The sequence below is a fragment of the Eubalaena glacialis genome, chromosome 4 (assembly GCF_028564815.1).
Source record: "Eubalaena glacialis isolate mEubGla1 chromosome 4, mEubGla1.1.hap2.+ XY, whole genome shotgun sequence".
In the NCBI taxonomy this organism is placed as follows: domain Eukaryota; kingdom Metazoa; phylum Chordata; class Mammalia; order Artiodactyla; family Balaenidae; genus Eubalaena; species Eubalaena glacialis.
This window is the reverse complement of record NC_083719.1, coordinates 173124160-173141965: the sequence shown is the minus strand read 5'-3', so window position 1 is coordinate 173141965 and position 17806 is coordinate 173124160. Positions and strand designations below refer to the sequence as shown.

The window sequence follows — 17806 nt, the reverse complement described above, 5'->3', positions numbered from 1 at the left end:
AGAGCAAGTGAGCCCCTTCAGCAGAACAGAAGAATTTGTTGGTCAAGTCTTTTATTTTTGTTACGTGGCTGTTTATCTGGCGAGCCAGCGTCGGCTTCTCTTAACACTAGGCAGAAGGCTCAGAAAACTTGCAACAAGTCCCCAGGTCCAGGGAGCTCCTGCGTGGGATGGACACGACGCCACGAGGCTGGGGGTGAGGTGATGTGCCTACCAGTCAGGCCTAGCGTTCGCATAAAGGTCAGGAGAATTGAAGGACCAAGGTGCTGACCAGGTGGAGGCTGAGCCTAACTGCTGTTCCCGAGGCTCTCCTGGTGTCCCCAGGCTGGGGCTGAGCTGTGGAGCTACAGTTGCAGGCAGAATGCACCGAGGTTCATTAAGGATGCAAGGTGCATGGCTCTGATGGCACTGGAGTGGGACAGTTGGGGGCAGTATGGTGTGAACCTGTGTCCTCCCAGATCCCAACCCCTCCAACCAGGTAGAGTGCGCTTCTTAGGGTTTCTCTAGCACAGATGACCCCCCTGTCCCCAGCCCTGAAGGACAAAGGTGATTCCTGGTTACCTGGAGAAGCCTGGCCCTGTGGCTCTTCCCAGGGACCCCCAGGTCTCCAGCGACTCAGCCCTAGTGTACTTGATTCCCACTTTCCTTCCTGGCTTAACCCCTGCCCCCTGCCCGCCCCGCCCCCGCAATCAGGTCGTTCTCAGCTCCTGTGCTTTTCCTTAGAGCTTTGGTCTGATGCTCAGGCACGTGTGCTTAGGAACTGCTTGTTTCTGTAACTGGGTTAAAGTTTCATCCACTGCAGCAGTTGAGTTTATAGCATGTAATTTCCTTCTACGAGGGACCTATTTATCTTGAGAGTGTGTAGGGCTTTTAGGATGGTATAAAATAGACCCACCTAGTGGGACAGACTGACCCTGCAGTAAGCAGTCTGCACTCGACACTTTTTGAAACTACATTTCTTCTGATTTGTCAAAAAGGTTAACCTTGAGTTCTGGGCTTGGATTGAATTTACACATTCAGGTCCTTTTTTTGAAATCGATTTTTCTCTGTAGTCAGTTCTGCTGTGAGGCTTGTTTGGAAAAGCAGGTTTGTTCCAACACTATTAATATATTGGGCACACTGTTTGGTTATGTGCGATTTTGTCCAGGAGAAATGCTAGGTCTAGGGGTTGGGAAGCTATGGCCCACAGGCTGCTGGCCTGTTTGGGTAAATAATGTTTGATTGGGACACAGCCGTGCCCATTCGAGAACGAACTGTCACAGTTGCAGAGCTTGAGTAATCAGGACAGAGACTGAATGACCTGCAGAGCTGAAAATATTTACTGTGTCCCTTTAAGAAAAAGTTTGCTGACTCCTGTACTATAGGAATCCGGAAAACTGCTCCTAGCTAAAAGAGCGCCTGCTGGTACCCTAAAGGAAAATGCACACACCTCAGATGCGCATCACGCCCCCTCTGGGCCACACGCATCCCCTTCTGGGGTCAGACAGCCTCCTTGCAGCATGTCACAGTAACTCAGAAACTGCATCCCACCCACTGTCAGAGCAAACACCAGATCTTCCCTCAGGTGAGGCATAAGGCTTCAGGCAGCATTTGTGTACTTCTTAGCTGTTTAACGTGCTGCCATTTAAAAATCAGGTTCCTGTCTTTTTTTTATGTCGCTGATGAAGTTTTAGGGTATTGTGCCCTAACCCCATTGTTCCTACAAGCCCTGTGTTTTTATTGCATGATTTTGCACCATGTGGCAAGTTTTGGGAATGCATATGTTGTGCTCCAGCAGAACTTTCTGTACTCTGAAAGCAGACAGCAAAAGGTGTGGTCTCACTCATAACACTCAATAAAGTTGTAAACATTTAATATCTTGTCTGGACCCCATTGGGCCAGAGCGAAACTTCCTGCTTGTGAGGAGCTCCCTGTGTCCTTTGGAAACCACGCCTGACTCTAGGTAGTTGACAGGGTGTTTCAGTGGGCACTGTCTGCAGGAGCATGGGCTTCAGTTCCCAGCACTGTCCCACCCACTTGCTGTGTGACCTTCACCTGCCTCAGTTTCCCTACCTGTAAAACAGAGCCTGACGATAGCACTCACCTTGCATCTGAGATGATCCATGTGGGGCAAATACTCAGTCAGTGTAAGGTGTTCTGTCTGTAAAAGAAGACCCCACATTTCTGTTAACAACAGAGGAGCATTAAACTTGGGTTGAGATCTGAGAATCCCAGTGGTGAAAGGGAGCCCGTGCTCACCAACCCCTCCCCCCACCCCCCAGTCCCTGAGCTCCTCTCTGTAAAACCTACATTTGTTCATTCATTAAATGTTTGAAGTGCACCTACTATGTGGCTGGTACTCTTCCAGAGCTGGGGATACACCAGGAACATTGATGGCATGACCCTGCCATCATATGGCCTGTTACCTTGTGGGTGGCAGTGACATCTGATGACAGGGGGCTTGTACCTTTTGGTTGCAGGGGTCTTCCCTGCCCAGGCCTCCCCATGAGTGCTTCCGCAGCCCCTGGCAGGGCAAGTCTTAATTTTCTGAGGTGAGGCTGCCGTGGAGGCATTTGAGGACAGCTGTTCTGTCCTCCTCCTCACTGGCAAGTGTCATTTAAGCCCTACCATGTGCTTGTCTCTCCAGGTGAAAACAAACAATTTAAACATGATTAACAAAAGGGCTTTAGAGTGTATAGTGGAACGTTCCACAGTGGGTAGCTTGTAAGAATGCCAGGTAGAAAGAAGAGTGTTGGACCTGGGTTCCAGACCCACTAGACTTGGATTTCCCCACCTTGTGGGATGACAGGCTGGTCTTCTACCCCCAGAGGCTCTGGGTATATGTCACCTGTCCCCCTGCCCCCACATGTATAGGTGTGGCCCGTCCCCACCTGGGTCTCAGGACTGCTGCAGGGAGAGTCTGTCCTCCTCATCTTCTCAGTTCAGGTCTTTGAAGGTCCAGGGAGCTCCTAGCCAGGCAGCTGGGCCAGGGCCCCTTCTGATGATGTACAAGAGAGAAAACACCTGTATTCTGGAGTGTCTTAAGTTTTCAGATAACTAAGGGTTCAGAACCCAGCTTCAGTCAGTGAGGAAGACTTAGTTCTCTTTTTCAGGAAACCTTTAGCACAGGCTCACTGTGGCCTCCCTTCCTCTGCCTGAGACTCTCCCAGCTCAGCGGCTTGGCCCATGCTGTTCCTCTGCCTGGACCATCTCCCTGGATTCCTGTTCCCGCCTTGGCCTCAACCTGTGAGGCTCCATCTCAGTACACTCGCCTCCCAGAAGGTCAGAATGCAGGAGTTTTTTTTGTTTTTTGTTTTTGGCTGCATTGGGTCTTCGTTGCTGTGTGTGGGCTTTCTCTAGTTGCAGTAAGTGGGGGATACTCTTCGTCGTGGTGCGCGGGCTTCTGATTGCGGTGGCTTCTCGTTGCAGAGCACGGGCTCTAGGCGCACGGGCTTCTGTAGTTGTGGTGCGCGGGCTTCAGTAGCTGTGGTGCACGGGCTTAGTTGCTCCACGGCATGTGGGATCTTCCCGGACCAGGGCTCGAACCTGTGTCCCCTGCATTGGCAGGCGGATTCTAAACCACTGCGCCACCAGGGAAGTCCCAGGACTTTTTAATGAAAGCACTTGACTTGCTTGCTACATTTTGCCTTGTAGGGCAACCCCAGGAATCATACACTTTGTGAGGCTAATTTACAGAAATGTAGGTTTAACTCAGTAGCACATTCTGAACCCGTACTGTTTGCTCCACACCGAAAATGGAGATGAATGGGAAAAATCTTCTGCCGTGGAAGAGTTTAACATTGAGATGAAGCCGTCAAGCTGTATGGGCATTGTTGCTGTGGGCAGCCCTAGTGAGGAACAGTGTGGGCTGTGGGCCCTCTCAGAATGAGCCCACACTGATGCTGTGGCCTGATGTCCACTTGGGACAGCTACTGGCCCAGGTAGAAGATGGGCTGTGGGGATGAGCTAAGGGGTTTGGGTTTACTGCTTAGAGCCCAGGAGTCGCTGTAGCACGTGATACAGAAGGTGGACTGTTAAGCTGCCAACAACAAATGGGAAAGTGGCAGCGGCATCCCCTTTCAGTCCACTGAAGGTCACGGTTCATCTTGGGTTCTTTGTTCTGCCTGTTTCAACAGGCTGGCCGGGGTGGGGGGGGGGTCCTCCCTCCGTGCAGGGCCTTCTTCCCTCACCCCCACCCAATACCACTTGTTCTTTCAGTTCTCAACCTTTGTAGGTGGGAGTGTTATTTTATCTAACTCTCCTGTTTATCTTTGTTTTCTTTGAATACAAAGAAACTGATAAATAGTCCTGTTAAGAGAAATAATTTAATCCAGAAATGCTTAATACAGACAGTGAAAGTTTCTGAGATGAGTGTTGTGGATTTTAGTCCAATTTCTTTCAGTTTCGATTTTAGTGAACTTTCAGTATTTTTTTCTGCAGGTTGTAAGCATTTTAAAACTGTGAATGGTATCATATTATTCTGCAACTTGATTTTCTCATTCAAGTTTTTACTAATGTCACTCCGTGCCTCTTCACATAGCGCACCTATGAGGTATGGATGGGGAAGCTGAGGCTCAGAGTGACAAGCTCCCCTGGCCAGTTGCTCCCTGAGGTCCATCCTCTGTTCTCTGCAGTGTCTAGTGGTGGGGGCTGGCTGTTGGGATCAACTTTCCGTTTCCCAAGTTAAATTGCATCCCTTCTACTTGACCTTAACGAGGTTTGACATTATTTAAAACTCGAGAGCTGGTGTTTTTGGTGTGACTTCCTTCCAGAACACAGCTGCTCTATCCCTGCCACTGTCACTCAAAGATATGTGTCAGGAAGTAGCTCAGGCAGAGAGCAGAGTGAGGTCTCTGGTCTGGAAGGGAAGACGTATGCCTGTCAGCCAGGGTCTGTGGAGAGTGTGGAGCTTGGCCAGTGGCTAGTGAGGCTGGCATTTGGAACCTGTCGTCACTCAACTGCATCGGTTGCTGCACAGGCCCAGGCCCTTCTTTCCATGCCGCCCTGAGGACAGTGGCTATCTCATGTGCGTGTGCGGGCCTCCGCCTGTCAGCAGACACTCCTCAGCCTCTCTGCATGCCAAACAATCCCACTCCCAACATTCTTCCCCCAGATCTGCTCCTTCCCCATCTCAGAAAATCAAATCCATCTTTTTCCAGTTGCTCAGGCAAAAAAACAAACAAACAAACAAAAAAAACAAAGCAACCCTCTCTCGCCTAGTGTCCAACTGTTGGTATGTTGTGTTGTCCAAATCCTCTAAAGTACACCCAGCATTGGTCATGTCTCCCTGCTGCTCTATCCCCTTTCCATCCTGAACCACGAGATACAAAAACCCCCTGACTGTTCCCCCTGCCACCTCCCTGCCTCAGTCTGTCCCCAAATCCTTTAGAACAAATTGGATCCCACTCCCACTCCCCCTCCATCCAACACACCAGCTGTCCTCTGTGCACCACCTGAGGTCAGTCTACACTCAGCACCCTCCTTTTGCCACCTCCTCGAGCTCACTCCCTTCTTTGGGCTCTGGAAAAAGCACCCCACATCATCTACTTTTCAGAGCATCAGCTCTGTCACTTCTCCCAAACACATGTTCCTAAGCCTCACTTTTCTCATGCCTGAAACAGGAGTATTACTAGTAGCGTTCCTGCTGTTATTTTGTAGTAGTGTGGTATAAATAACATTTCCTAGTACAGAGTATTAATGATAACCTCAGGGTTATGGCTCTATGCCTTATGCCTATCTAATCCCCCCTCTCAACCAACAACCCCCCCGCCCTGCCCCCTGTGCAGGGTCAGTGTTAAGTCTCCTGAGTCCTGTTTAAAAATATTGGTTCCTGGGACTTCCCTGGTGAAGTAGTTAAGAATCCGCCTGCCAGTGCAGGGGACACGGCTTCGATCCCTGGTCTGGGAAGATCCCACATGCTGCGGAGCATCTAAGCCCGTGCGCCACAACTACTGAGCCTGTGCTCTAGAGCCCGCGAGCCACAACTGCTGAGTCCGTGCGCCACAACTACTGAAGCCCACATGCCCTACAGCCTGTGCGCCACAACTACTGAGCCCACACGCTGCAACTACTGAAGCCCGTGCACTCTACGGCCCACGTGCCACAACTACTGAGCCTGCGTGCTGCAACTACTGAAGCCCGCGCTCCTAGAGCCTGTGCTCCGCAACAAGAGAAGCCACTGCAATGAGAAGCCCGCGTACCGCAACGAAGAGTAGCCCCCACTCGCTGCAACAAGAGAAAGCCCGTGTGCAGCAACGAAGACCCAACACAGCCAAAAAAAAATACTGGTTCCTGCCACAGCACAATTTACCCTTTTGGAGTTGTCTTAGAACAGATTTTCCACCTGAGGTCCTCAGACCAGTTGGAAGGAGACATTTTTTTTTTTTTTTTTTTTAAATACGGGGATCTTATTTTAGTTACTATTGATGCTGATATGCAGTCACATCTTTTTTTTTTTAAGATTGATTGATTGATTGATTGACTGCTATGTTGGATCTTCGTTTCTGTGCTAGGGCTTTCTCTAGTTGTGGCAAGCGGGGGCCACTCTTCATCGCGGTGTGCGGGCCTCTCACTATCGTGGCCTCTCTTGTTGCGGAGCACAGGCTCCAGACGCGCAGGCTCAGTAGTTGTGGCTCACAGGCCTAGTTGCTCCACGGCACGTGGGCTCTTCCCAGACCAGGGCTCCAACCCGTGTCCCCTGCATTAGCAGGCAGATTCTCAACCGCTGCGCCACCAGGGAAGCCCCGGAAGGTGACATTTTAATAAAAGAAAGCATCTTTTGGTAGAAGCAAATGAAATTCGCATCCAACCCAAAGCCATGTGTCAGCATTCCATCTGGGACTTGGTAGCCCACTCATCCTGGGATTGGTCTGTGCTGTGTGCTTGTGAAGCCTCTAGTATGGCTGGAGCCTGTCCTTCTTGGGCCTGAGGAAGACTTGGGCTGCATCCTGCCTGTCCAGCCAGGTTATGTTTGGAGAGAGTGAGGAGGGGCTGAGGCCACCTGGGTTCCAGCCCTGCTCCCCATGTAGCAGCAGCCTGTGCCTCAGGCAGCCTTGCAGCCTTGGTGGCCGCATCTTTACGGTGGGCTTGCTGCTGTTGGGATCTGTCCCTGCAGACAGCAGCCGGCACTGGATCCTGCCTTGATTAGAGGGGACTGCTCTCTGTGGGCCAGCAGTTCTCCCCGGGCCTGTGGTGGAACTTATGCCGCTGTGGCTGCTATCCCTCCCTCACTCGCCAGGAGTTTTGAAGCAGATCCTAATTTGTCAGTTGGGGTAATCCAACCTCTTCACCTGCTCTTTAGAAAGTATTCTAATGCACCGCCTCACTGCATTTTGCAGAAATTGTCGGTCATGCTTCATTCCTAGGTCACACTTCATTCCTCAAGGCTGGTTTCTTCCTGACAACTTTTTTTTTTTTTTTTTTTTTTTTTTGCTGTCCCTGCCTCTGTGCCTGCAGGGCGGTGGCCGCCAGCCCTGATTTGCTAGGTTGGGGCACTGGTCCTTCCTGCTGAGAGGAGGGAGAGGCCGCTCCTTACTAACACCTGCCCTCCCCAGGAGCAATTGCCTGGTGGTGTCCGGGATTGGCCGGTGGCAGGCCCCATGTGGGCACTAAGGCAACCGCCTTCCCAGTGGAGGAGGCGCCACCCAAGGAGGGGGAGGTCAGAGCCTGAGGCTCCATCCCCCATGGCTGGCCCCGCCCCCTCCAGCTGTGCTCACCCTTTATGTGGTGGGGGAGGGGGGCAAGGCTGCTGCACCCCTCCCCCACTCAGCAGCCTGCCAGAGGCACAGGGCGTGCCTGGGGTTGGCAGAGTTCCAGCCCCTCAGCTTCTGAGTGAGCTGCCTTGACACTGCACACAGAACACAAGCAGATGGTCTCCCAGGTCCTCTGCTGGGGACCCCGACCAGAACTGTGGCCTAGCATGGTCTCTGGGGCTGGTGGGAACAGCCCCATGGGTGTGAGGCTCTACTCTGGCCCCTTGTGACCGCTTGTCCTTCACCAGTGGCAATGAAGTGAGGTCACTGGGGCACCACCTCGCTGGTCTGGTGACCTGATGCACAGCGACCTCCGTCAGCCTCTCCTCCCACTGCAATCCATGTGGGCAATTGGGAGGAAGGAGGGACTTCATGCAGGGTCTGGCGTTCAAATGAGCTTCATGGATTGGAGCCTGGGGTTTACAAGGCCGGAGGCTGTGCTGGGGGTGGGGGCCCTGCAGGCTGGGCTGGAGCAGAGGTGAAGTGGGGAAGCATTGGGGGCGGTTCTGAGTGCAGGATTGGGGGGTGCATTCTCCCTGTTCACTTCGGACCTCCCCTCCCCCAGTGGGCACCAGGCCAGCCTGGGAGCTTCTCCCTTAGGGACAGAATTTCCTTTGACTCCAGTGGGGGCCCTCCTTGACTGAGGTCCTGGACTCCCTTCATCTTTTACCCCCAGTAGGCTCCTCTCTGATCCTGGGAGCACAGGTACCCACCATCCAACGTGGCCTCTGAAATCACTCCTCTCATCCAATTCCCCATACGTTCGAGCAGCTCCTGTTGTTTAGGCAGTGCCCAAAAGGATAGTGACCCATCCCTCCCACAGTGAGGGAGAGGAGGGGAGGGTGATTGACATTCAGTTCAGGGCAGTGACTTGTCCATGGGGAGACACGACAGACAGACTCAGTGAGCAGGCTGACAGCATTTGTGGTGAAAGCATGTTGGAGAAGGACAGAAACTAGAACTTTAGGCTGAGAGGGACATGGGAGCATCCCTTGCTTCCCTCAGGGGTGGTGAGGCGATGACCTCTACAGGTGAAGGAGGGGGTGGGGAGATCTGGGTGAGAGCAGAGGGATGGAGTGTGGCTGAGGGCTGAGGTGGCACAGGGTGGGCAGCAGGTGCAGGCTGGGATGCCAGGAGGGGTTGGAGGCAGATGGAGGCCAAGTTGATAGTCTGTGCCCTTGAGCTTCAGACTTCTCAAGCCCTGCCTGGAATGGGGAGCACCCCAGGGGCGGGGGTGACATGGCCACGGGGAAACCTGCTTGATTCAACCCTTTTGGACTGCCCGTGGGAGCAGATGTCTGAGGGTCCAGGCCGGGGCACGCTGGCCTAACACGTGTCAGACGGACGCTTGGCCTCCTGTGCCAGGAGCACGAAGCAGCTGTCACTTTCCTTCCTTTCAGTTTGAGTCCAAGGCAGGGCCCTGCACTGTTGCTCATTTGTGAAATCAGCTCCTTTAAGGAGCTTGCAAATGAGTCAGCTCAGGAGTGTGTCCCACATACAGTGATGGGGCCCCTTCAATGCCCTGTGCTCTCCCCACCCCCACCAAGTCTCCAGAAGGTGGGCTGCTTTGGGATTGGTTCTGCCTGGCCATACCCAGGACAGGGTGTTTGCTGGTGAGGAAACTGAGGTGCTGGGTGCCCTGCCTGCTTGGACACAGAGCCAGGAGGTCTTCATCGTAGGCGCACTGCAGGTGTGAATTGGGATTCTTTGAGGGGCTCATATGGTGTGCTCCTCCCCGGGCCCCCACGTTGGTAGATGTGGGCATTGACTGTCCTGTGGAGAACTGGTACTTCAGGAGTTCAGGAGCCTGGCAGCTAAATTCTTTTTTTGTCCTGTGATGAACTCTTGCATGGCTTTTTAGACCCTGACTGTTGAAGTCTGGTTTCCCATGTCCTGCCCCGCTGGGACATCAAGGCTGGGCTCTGAGCGGCCCCTTTAAGAGCGAGTGCTCATGTCCCAGACTCGGTTGTGGAATGCCAGCAGTCTCCCTGTAAACAGACATCACTGCAGTCTTCCCTCCTGTCTCTGTGAGGGTTAACAACACTTCAGCTTGTTGTCTGGAACCGGTTCAGACTGGTTTTCTGGAAAGTGCTTTGTCTCTCAGACTGAATCCTGGGAAGGGTCATGTGGAGCCCAGTGATGTCATGGGATCAAAAACTGACTCAGCTGTTTTTTTTCTTCTTTTCTTTCTTCTTTCAATCAAGATATGTGTATGCTGCAGGTACAGGGTGCCGGCATGGTGATGGGCCAGGCCTCACCCCACTCAAAGTTCGCCTCGTCGGCAGTCAAAGGGTTAAGTGTGACCCCCCACTCCTCACCCCCCTGAGGTGAGCAGGGAGTGAGAAGGCTGCCCCTCGCTGAAGCGGGAGTAGAAGGGTCAACCCTCATCAGTGCAGTGCAGGGCTGGAGTCGGGCTGTGACTCTGCTCCTGAGACAGCATGGTCCCTCCTTCTTGGATTCCAGATACCTCCAATCCCATGTAGGTGCTCAGGATCCCATAGGCAGGGAATTCAGATCTAGAACAGTTTTCTCTATTTGCTCTTGAGTCTGGAGTGCAGAGATTCCCCCCTTCTTTCTGATAAGCAGCCACCTTCCGTTGTTCCTGTCCAGGTCCCTGCAGGTTTCTGGCCCTGGATGGGGCGATGCATAGCTTGGCTTCCCAGATGCTCTGTTGCTCCTGCCCTCGCCTTCCCCACGTCAGTGAAGAAATGTCCTGGGCACGCTTTGTGGGCCCTTCATTTGTTGTACCTACTTCTGCCATTGTCACATGGTGAGGAAAACACTCCATGCTGACATTGTGAAAAGTTCCTGAGAAGACAGCCACTTCGTTGTGCCAAGTTTAAATGTCATGTTTTTTCCATCCCCTAAAGTTCAGAATGACTGAAGAAGCATGCCGAACACGGAGTCAGAAACGAGCGCTTGACCGGGACCCAGCAGAGGACGATGTGGAGAGCAAGAAAATAAAAATGGAGAGAGGAGTGTTGGCTTCAGAGTTAAACGCTGACGGAGACATGAGAGTGACGCCTGAGCCAGGAGCAGGCCCAGCCCAAGGGTTGCTGAGAGGCGCAGAGGCGATGGCCATGGGCAGAGGCGAAGGGCAGGTGGGCGATGGGCCCGTGGACATGCGAACCACGCACAGGTGAGCAGGAGGGGCCAGGAACCAGGGACAGGCCTGGACGTGAGGAGGCCTGTGGGGGTGAAGCCGCCGTCAGGCCTGCAGGAAGCAGCTTTCGGTGGCTTATCATGGAGATGGCTGTGGGCTCCAGCCCTGGCACCTCCGCCACCGTCCTGGCCAAGGGACCTCCCTCTTGGGGCCCTGGGGCCCAGACATCTGTAGCATGGGGCGTGGGTCTCACAGGATGGGGGAATGGTAGCCTCTGTTGGCTCCCCTGCTTGACAGCAGGCCTTCACTAAACTTGTACCTGCTGTCTAGCTCTGTGCTTCTTCTAGTTTATAGGAAAACTTTTTCATTTGGTCCAGCTTCCCTGCTTTTCAAATCTGGAGCATGGGAGGCCAGGGATGATGCTACACCCTGCTTGGGTCACTTGGCTAGGGGCAGAGTCAGGAGCCCAGCCTTCTCACGTGCGCCACCACTCCTCCTAGGCCGTGCATCAGGGAGGAGGGGCCCCTGTGTTCGGGACTCCTGTGATGTGCTCTTTCGGTTTCTCCTTCATCGATACTGATTGCTTCAAGAGTAACTTTCCCAATCCTCAGCTTTTAAGGAAAAAGTTTGAAAGAAATAAGACTCAGTGTACCACCACATGTCTTCACTAAGAAACCCTCTTTTCTCCCTGTAAAGAGAATTGCTGGCCTAGCTCCTGCTCCTGCTGTTACCCCTCCCTTCACACCCTGATGTCCCATGAGCCAGCAGCCGGTGGCCGTGGCCTCCTGAGAAGCCCTGCAGCCCCTCTGTGGTTCATCCCTTGTCTCTCTCAGTGCCTCCTCTGCAGACTCCCTTCCATGTCTGTTTGCCCAGGGTGGGGTGAGGGGCAGTAAGTGCAGATCTGGAGAACCTAGGTGCTCTTTGCCTTCTTGTGTTGACTGACCCCACAGGGGGACCCCAACTTGCCGTCTTTGTGTTAAATTCATTTGGGCCCCACACTGTTGGCGTCCTAAGGACTTCAGAGATTGTCTGACTCAGTATTTCTCAGCTTTAAAAATTCTTACCGCCTTGAGATAAATGGGAAAATCTAACCCCCTCCTACTGGGGAAGCGTATTAGTCTGGGGTGGTGTGCTTTGTGTTCTTGCTACCCAGAAAGGCCTTTTTTATCTGGCTCTGCTTTCTGCAGTCCCTGTTCTAAAACCAGAGGCCTCTTTTAAAGTTCTAGAAATAAAATTTTAAGTTTGGGTCTGCTTTCCCTTCCCTTTCCTTTCAAAGTGTCACAGGTGGGTGAAGAGAAGGAGGAGCCCACATTTGTAGAGATTTACTGGGTCCCTCTTGTGTTCCTGGGCTCCTGGTCTACATTTTTTCCTGTAATCACTGTGCTCCCCTGTAGGGCAGGCCAGTGAATTGTGAGGGAGAGGTTAAGTGTTGAAGGAGCATAAAAGAATGCAAGAGAGCAAGAGACAGAGACTAACCCAGGCACACAGAGCAGGGGTCCTCCTGTGGGACTAGGGAGACCCCAGGGCATTCTTGAAGCAGTGTGAGATTGTGGAAGGAGCCCGGATTTGGCAGAGTGGGGGTCAGATCACACTCCCTGACTGACCTTGGGCAGGTGATACTGGCCTGTGCTTCTTCATTTGTAAAATGGGTGATAATCTCTGCTCTGCATCTCTGGGTGACAGATGCGTACCCAGAATTGACCCTGGTGCACGGCATGTGGTGAGGGAAATAAGTGTTGGTAACAACTACCCTTCAGTCTTCAAGCTCCACTTAAAATGTGACGTCGCATATAGAGCTAGTGTCTCCTTGAGTGCTCACGTAGAATGTTCTGTCTAGTTTGTTGAAGTACAGTTGTGAATTTTGACAGAAGAATAGGATCAAGTCCAGCCCAGAGCCATTCTAAAACTGTAATCTTTTTTGGAGTGAGTGGCCATGGTTTCTGTGTTAGCAGCAGGCAGTCTTTGGATCCTCGTTGAGAGCGTCTGGCTCATCCCTTGGGAACCTCCATATAGAGAATTTTATTTAATTGAGGTATAGCATACATATGAAAAGTACACATGTGCCACTTAGTACATTTCACAAACTGAGCACATCGTTGTAGCTCAAATCAAGAAATAGAACGTTACTAGCACCCTCATGCCCACTTGTTGTCACTACCCTCCGAGTAACCACTTTCTTGACTTCAAACAGTGTAGATTAGTTTTTCCTGTTTTTGAACTTTAAGTAATTGGAATTATATAGTCTGTACCCTTTGCTTGCTTTCATTCAACATAATGTTTGTGAAATTTACTTATGTTGTTGAATGTAGGAATAGTTACTCTTTTTTCATTGCTGTATAGTATTTTTCTAGAATTTCTGTTTGGATCTTTTTAAAAACTGCTTCTTTCTTTCATGCTGTGCTATTCTTATGACCCAGTTTAGGCCTATTGAAGGCTAGAGGGGGGTTTCTGGTGGCTTCTAGCAGAGAGAATTTCCTTTTTCTTTAAGGAAGTGCTGGCGAATTAAAATCACCAAGATACAACTTTTTTTTTTTTTTTTTTTTTTAAACGACATTGGGGAGATTTAGACTGCGGAGATCGATAAAATGGTAGGATCAGTTCTCTCCTTCTCTGCAGTTCCCCTCTTCATCTCTCTTTGGCATTTTTTCTGACTTAGTCTCCCAGTGTGTGTGTGTTTTATTTTCAAAACAAATCAAGGCTGGAGGGCAGCTTCCAGCAGTGATTGAATGAGGAGAAATTGTCAAATCCTTTCCCCAAAAAAACAACTATGAAGCAGCACAGAATTGACCCCCCAAAATCAGCCATTTCAACACTCTGGAAATTGACCAGAAGCACACAACAATCTGCGAAATGTTTGTGCTTAAGAAACTGCTGAACTCTGGGTAAAAATGGTGAGAATCTGTGGCATTTGACCTGGGGCTTCTCTCATGCCCTCTCCCCAGCTCTCTTGGTAGGGAAGTTCTGCCTAGCCAGTGCAGGCTGTAAGGACCAACAGCTTCTCTGCAGGGGTGAGAAGGGGCTCACTCAATTTAGAGTGGTGGGCAGCAGCCCTACCCGTGGCCTTGTTGGTTAAAGTGACAGTTTTGGAGATGGCCAAGCAGGGAGGGACAGTGGCTGTGTTAGCTCAAGGTTGCAGACATGTTTGGGGGCAAGACAGAAAAACAATTTGAAGAAAGAATGGCCAAACGTGTATTTGAGCAGAAGCTTATCCAAGAAGCTCAACAAACCTCAAGTAGCATAAATACAAAGAGATCTATACCTAGACACATCAGAGTCAAACTGTTACAAGCCAGAGAAAAAGGGAAAATCTTGAAAGTAGCAAGAGAAAAACAATTCATCACATATAGGGGAAGCATTAATATAATTAACAGCTGACTTCTCACCTGAGACATTCAAATGGAAACCAAAAGGGAACTGAATGGCATTCAAAGTACTCAAAGAAGAAAATTGTCAACCCAGAATTCTCAGTGCATCAGAACTGTCCTTCAGAAACGAAAGCAAAAAGAGATTTTCAGATAAACAAAGACTGAGAGGATTTGTTGCTGGCAGACCTGCTGGTTCTTCAGGCTGAAAGGAAGTGACATGTTGGTAACGTGCATTCACAGGAAGAAATAAAGAGCACTGGAAATGGTAAATATGTGGGCTAATAGAAAAGACATTTTTTTCTAATTTCTTCTTAGTTAAAAGACATAACATCATATGAAGCATTAACCGTAACACTGGATAGAACTGACAAAAACAACCTTAGCTTTTTGGCAATTGACCAAAGGCATACAACAATCTGTTGTATTTATAACATATATAGACACGTGATATATGGGACAACAACAGTACAAAACAGGAGGAATGAAATGGAGCTGTATTGGAGTAACGTTTTTACATTTTACCGGGATCAGGTTAGTGTTAATCTGAAGTAGACTGTGATGTTAATAAAATGCTTATTGTAATCCCTAGAGCAACTATTAAGAAAATAACTTTAAAATATAGTTTAAAAAAATCAACAGAAGAATTGTGGTACATTAAATATTTAACACAAAAGAAAGCAGTCAATGAGGAACAGAAGAACAAAAAAGAAGGAAGACATGTAGAAAACAAACAGCTAAATGATAAATGTAAATCCAACCAGATCAATAATTGCATTTAATGTGAGTAGTCTAAACACCCCGATCAAAAGGCAGAGATTGTCAGAGCAGATAAAAAAGGCAAGATCCAGCCTAATTATATATTGTCTATAAGAGACACCCATTAGATCCTTAGGTAAAAGGATGAGGAAAGATATACCGTAAGTAACCATAAGAAAACTAGAATGACTGTATTAATATCAGATAAAATTGACTTTAGGACAAAAAAATATTCCTAGAGCCAAAGAGGGACATTTTTTAACGGCACATGGGAAGATACACCAGTCACAAATGTATATGTACCTAACAACAGAATCCCAAAATATCTGAGGCATAAACTGATAGGATTGCTAAGAGAAGTAGACAGTTCATAAATTATAGTTAAGAGATTTCAGTACTCCTCTCTCAATAATTGGTAGAGCAACTAAACAGAAAATCGGCAAGATTCTAGAAGACTTGAAGAACACTGTTAATCTCTTTGGCTAAAGGGCATCTATAGAATACTGCAGAATACATCTCATGTGCACATGGAACATTCTCCAGAGTGGACCATATGCTAGGCCATAAAACAAGTCTCAAGGGTAGCTGTAATAAAAAAGACAGACAGAGGACTTCCCTGGTGGTCCAATGGTTTAGACTCCACGCTTCCACTGCAGAGGGCCTGGGTTCAATCCCTGGTCGGGAAACCAAGATCCCGCGTGCCGTACAGCGCGGCCAAATAAATAAATAAAAGCTCTTTTAAAAAAAAAAAAAAAAGACAATAACAAGTGTTGGCGAGGACATGGAGAGGCTGGAACCCTGATACATTGCTGGTGGGAATGTAAAATGGCATAAACGGTTTGTCAGTTTCTTAGAAAGTTAGACATGAACTTACCACATGACCCAGCAGTCTGTCCAAGGAATGTACCTGAGAGAAATGAAAGCGTGTCTACACAAAGACAGGTACATGGGTGTCCATAGCAGCATGATTCACAATAGGCAAAAAGGTGGAAACAATCCAGATGGCCACGGATAAACAAAATGTGCTATATCCATGCAGTGGATTACTAATCAGCAATTTTTAAAAAGTGAATTACCAATTTGTGCTGCAACATGGATGAAGCTCAGACTCACCATGCCGAGGGGGAGACACCAGACCCAGAGACTACGTATTGTATAATTTCATCTACAGGGAGTGTCCAAAAAAGCAAACTTACAGAGACAGAGAGCGTTCAGATGGTGGTCTGAGGCAGGGGTGGGGGGTGGGTGAGGGCAGTGATTAACAGATCACAGGCACAAGGGAACGTTTTGGGGTGATGGAAGTGTTCTAAAATTGGATTGTAGGGATGGTTGCACAACTCTAAATTTACTAAAAAATCACTGAATTATACTCTTAAAATGGATGAATTTTGTGGTATGTAAATTATACCTCAATATGGATGTTAAAAAGTATAAATGAGGTTAAAATAGTTTGGTTTCTGTTCTGGCATCTGTAAATGTGCTCATGGAAAAACAAAACCCCGCAGAGGTGGAGGTTGATCCTGTTGGTCTTGTGAGGCCAACCCAAAGCTCATGAGCATGTGCTGCCCTCCCCCTACCCCAAGTCTGGACTGCTGGAAGAGGCTGGAGCTGGGACAGGCAGAGGAAGCTGTTTTGGGTTCTCTGTTTTGCTTCTGAGATAAATAGATTCCACTCCTGCACTTTCCTATAGAGGAGACTCTCTTTCTGTCACAAATTGTTGATCTTCAAAAATAGTCTGGACCACACACAGGTGAAAAGAGCTTTGTTTTTTCGCCTCTTGGGTAGAGGAACATTTAACTGAGTAAAACATGAGCTTCTTCTCCAGAGGTTCTGCACCTGAAAGGTTAGGGCTGGGTCCCTTGGTTGCCCTGGGCCTGTGTGGGATGGGAACTTCATGATTAGCCACCCCCATACTTCACTGAAAATGTGTTTGTGTGTGCCTTTTTCTGAGGTGCCAACTCTCCCTGGATTGTCTGTGGCAGGTACCATGCTCGTCCCTGGGGACAAAAATGATAGGACAGGATCTGACTTAGCTGTTTTTTAGGATACTTGATCATGAAAGAATATGCAGAGGTGTTGGGGAGCCTCAACTTTAGGGGTGTGGCTCACTAGGGATGGAAGTCACTGGTTGCCTAAGCAGACCATCTCTATTTCCTCATTTTACCTGGGAGGAAACAAGGCTGGGCTCCCAGGGTCTCACGGGCAGGGCAGGGGCAGACTTGGAGCCCCATTTCTGCTGCTCGACAGCCAGCCACGTGGGTCTTGTGTGGATGTGTGGGGCAGGTGTCATGGTGACTGTGTCTCCCTGGCTTCCACTGGGGTGCGTGGGCTTCAGGCAGCTGTCGGACACCTTCTCTTCCTTCCCTGCTTTGCATCGTGTGTCTCTTTTGCTGTGGGACAGGGCTTTACTTGGACCAATGGTCTGCCCCATGGTGTGGGTGGGAAGGACTCTGGTGTGTGTTCTTATCCCTACCGAGGGGCCTGTGGCCTACTGGGAGCTGGCAGTAGCACCTGAGCCATTAGAGCTGTTCTTGGCTTTAGTTTTTCTGGCTTTCTACCTTCTTGCAAGGTTTAACAGACTGTAAAATGCACCAGAAGTACACCCTCTGTTTACCAAGGCTGCAAAAGCAGGGCACCTTTGTTGCAGCTGGTATCCTTGATGACAGAATTACTGCCCCATCTTTCTTTTGGGACTTTGGTAGTGGAGGGCGACACTCTGTATAGAAGCTAGGATTCTCAATGGCAGATCATTTGCTATTAAGACAGGGCTTGGCCACCCACAGTGGTGAGTGTGGTGTGTGGGGCATGTCATCCACACCCATGTTAACGCCCGAGTCCTCTTCCAAAGTGAAAAT

At 49.7% G+C, this 17806-nt stretch overlaps 1 protein-coding gene across 4 annotated transcripts in view; it reads left to right on the top strand.

The window, feature by feature from the left end:
- The window catches only part of GATAD2A (GATA zinc finger domain containing 2A), a 103293-nt gene that overhangs the window by 54019 nt on the left and 31468 nt on the right, over positions 1-17806 (top strand). For all 4 annotated transcript variants that reach the window (XM_061190173.1, XM_061190174.1, XM_061190175.1 and 1 more), the window contains exon 3: positions 10598-10866. In XM_061190173.1, the coding sequence (XP_061046156.1) occupies positions 10598-10866 (269 nt within the window). The remainder of the gene's footprint in view (positions 1-10597; positions 10867-17806) is intronic.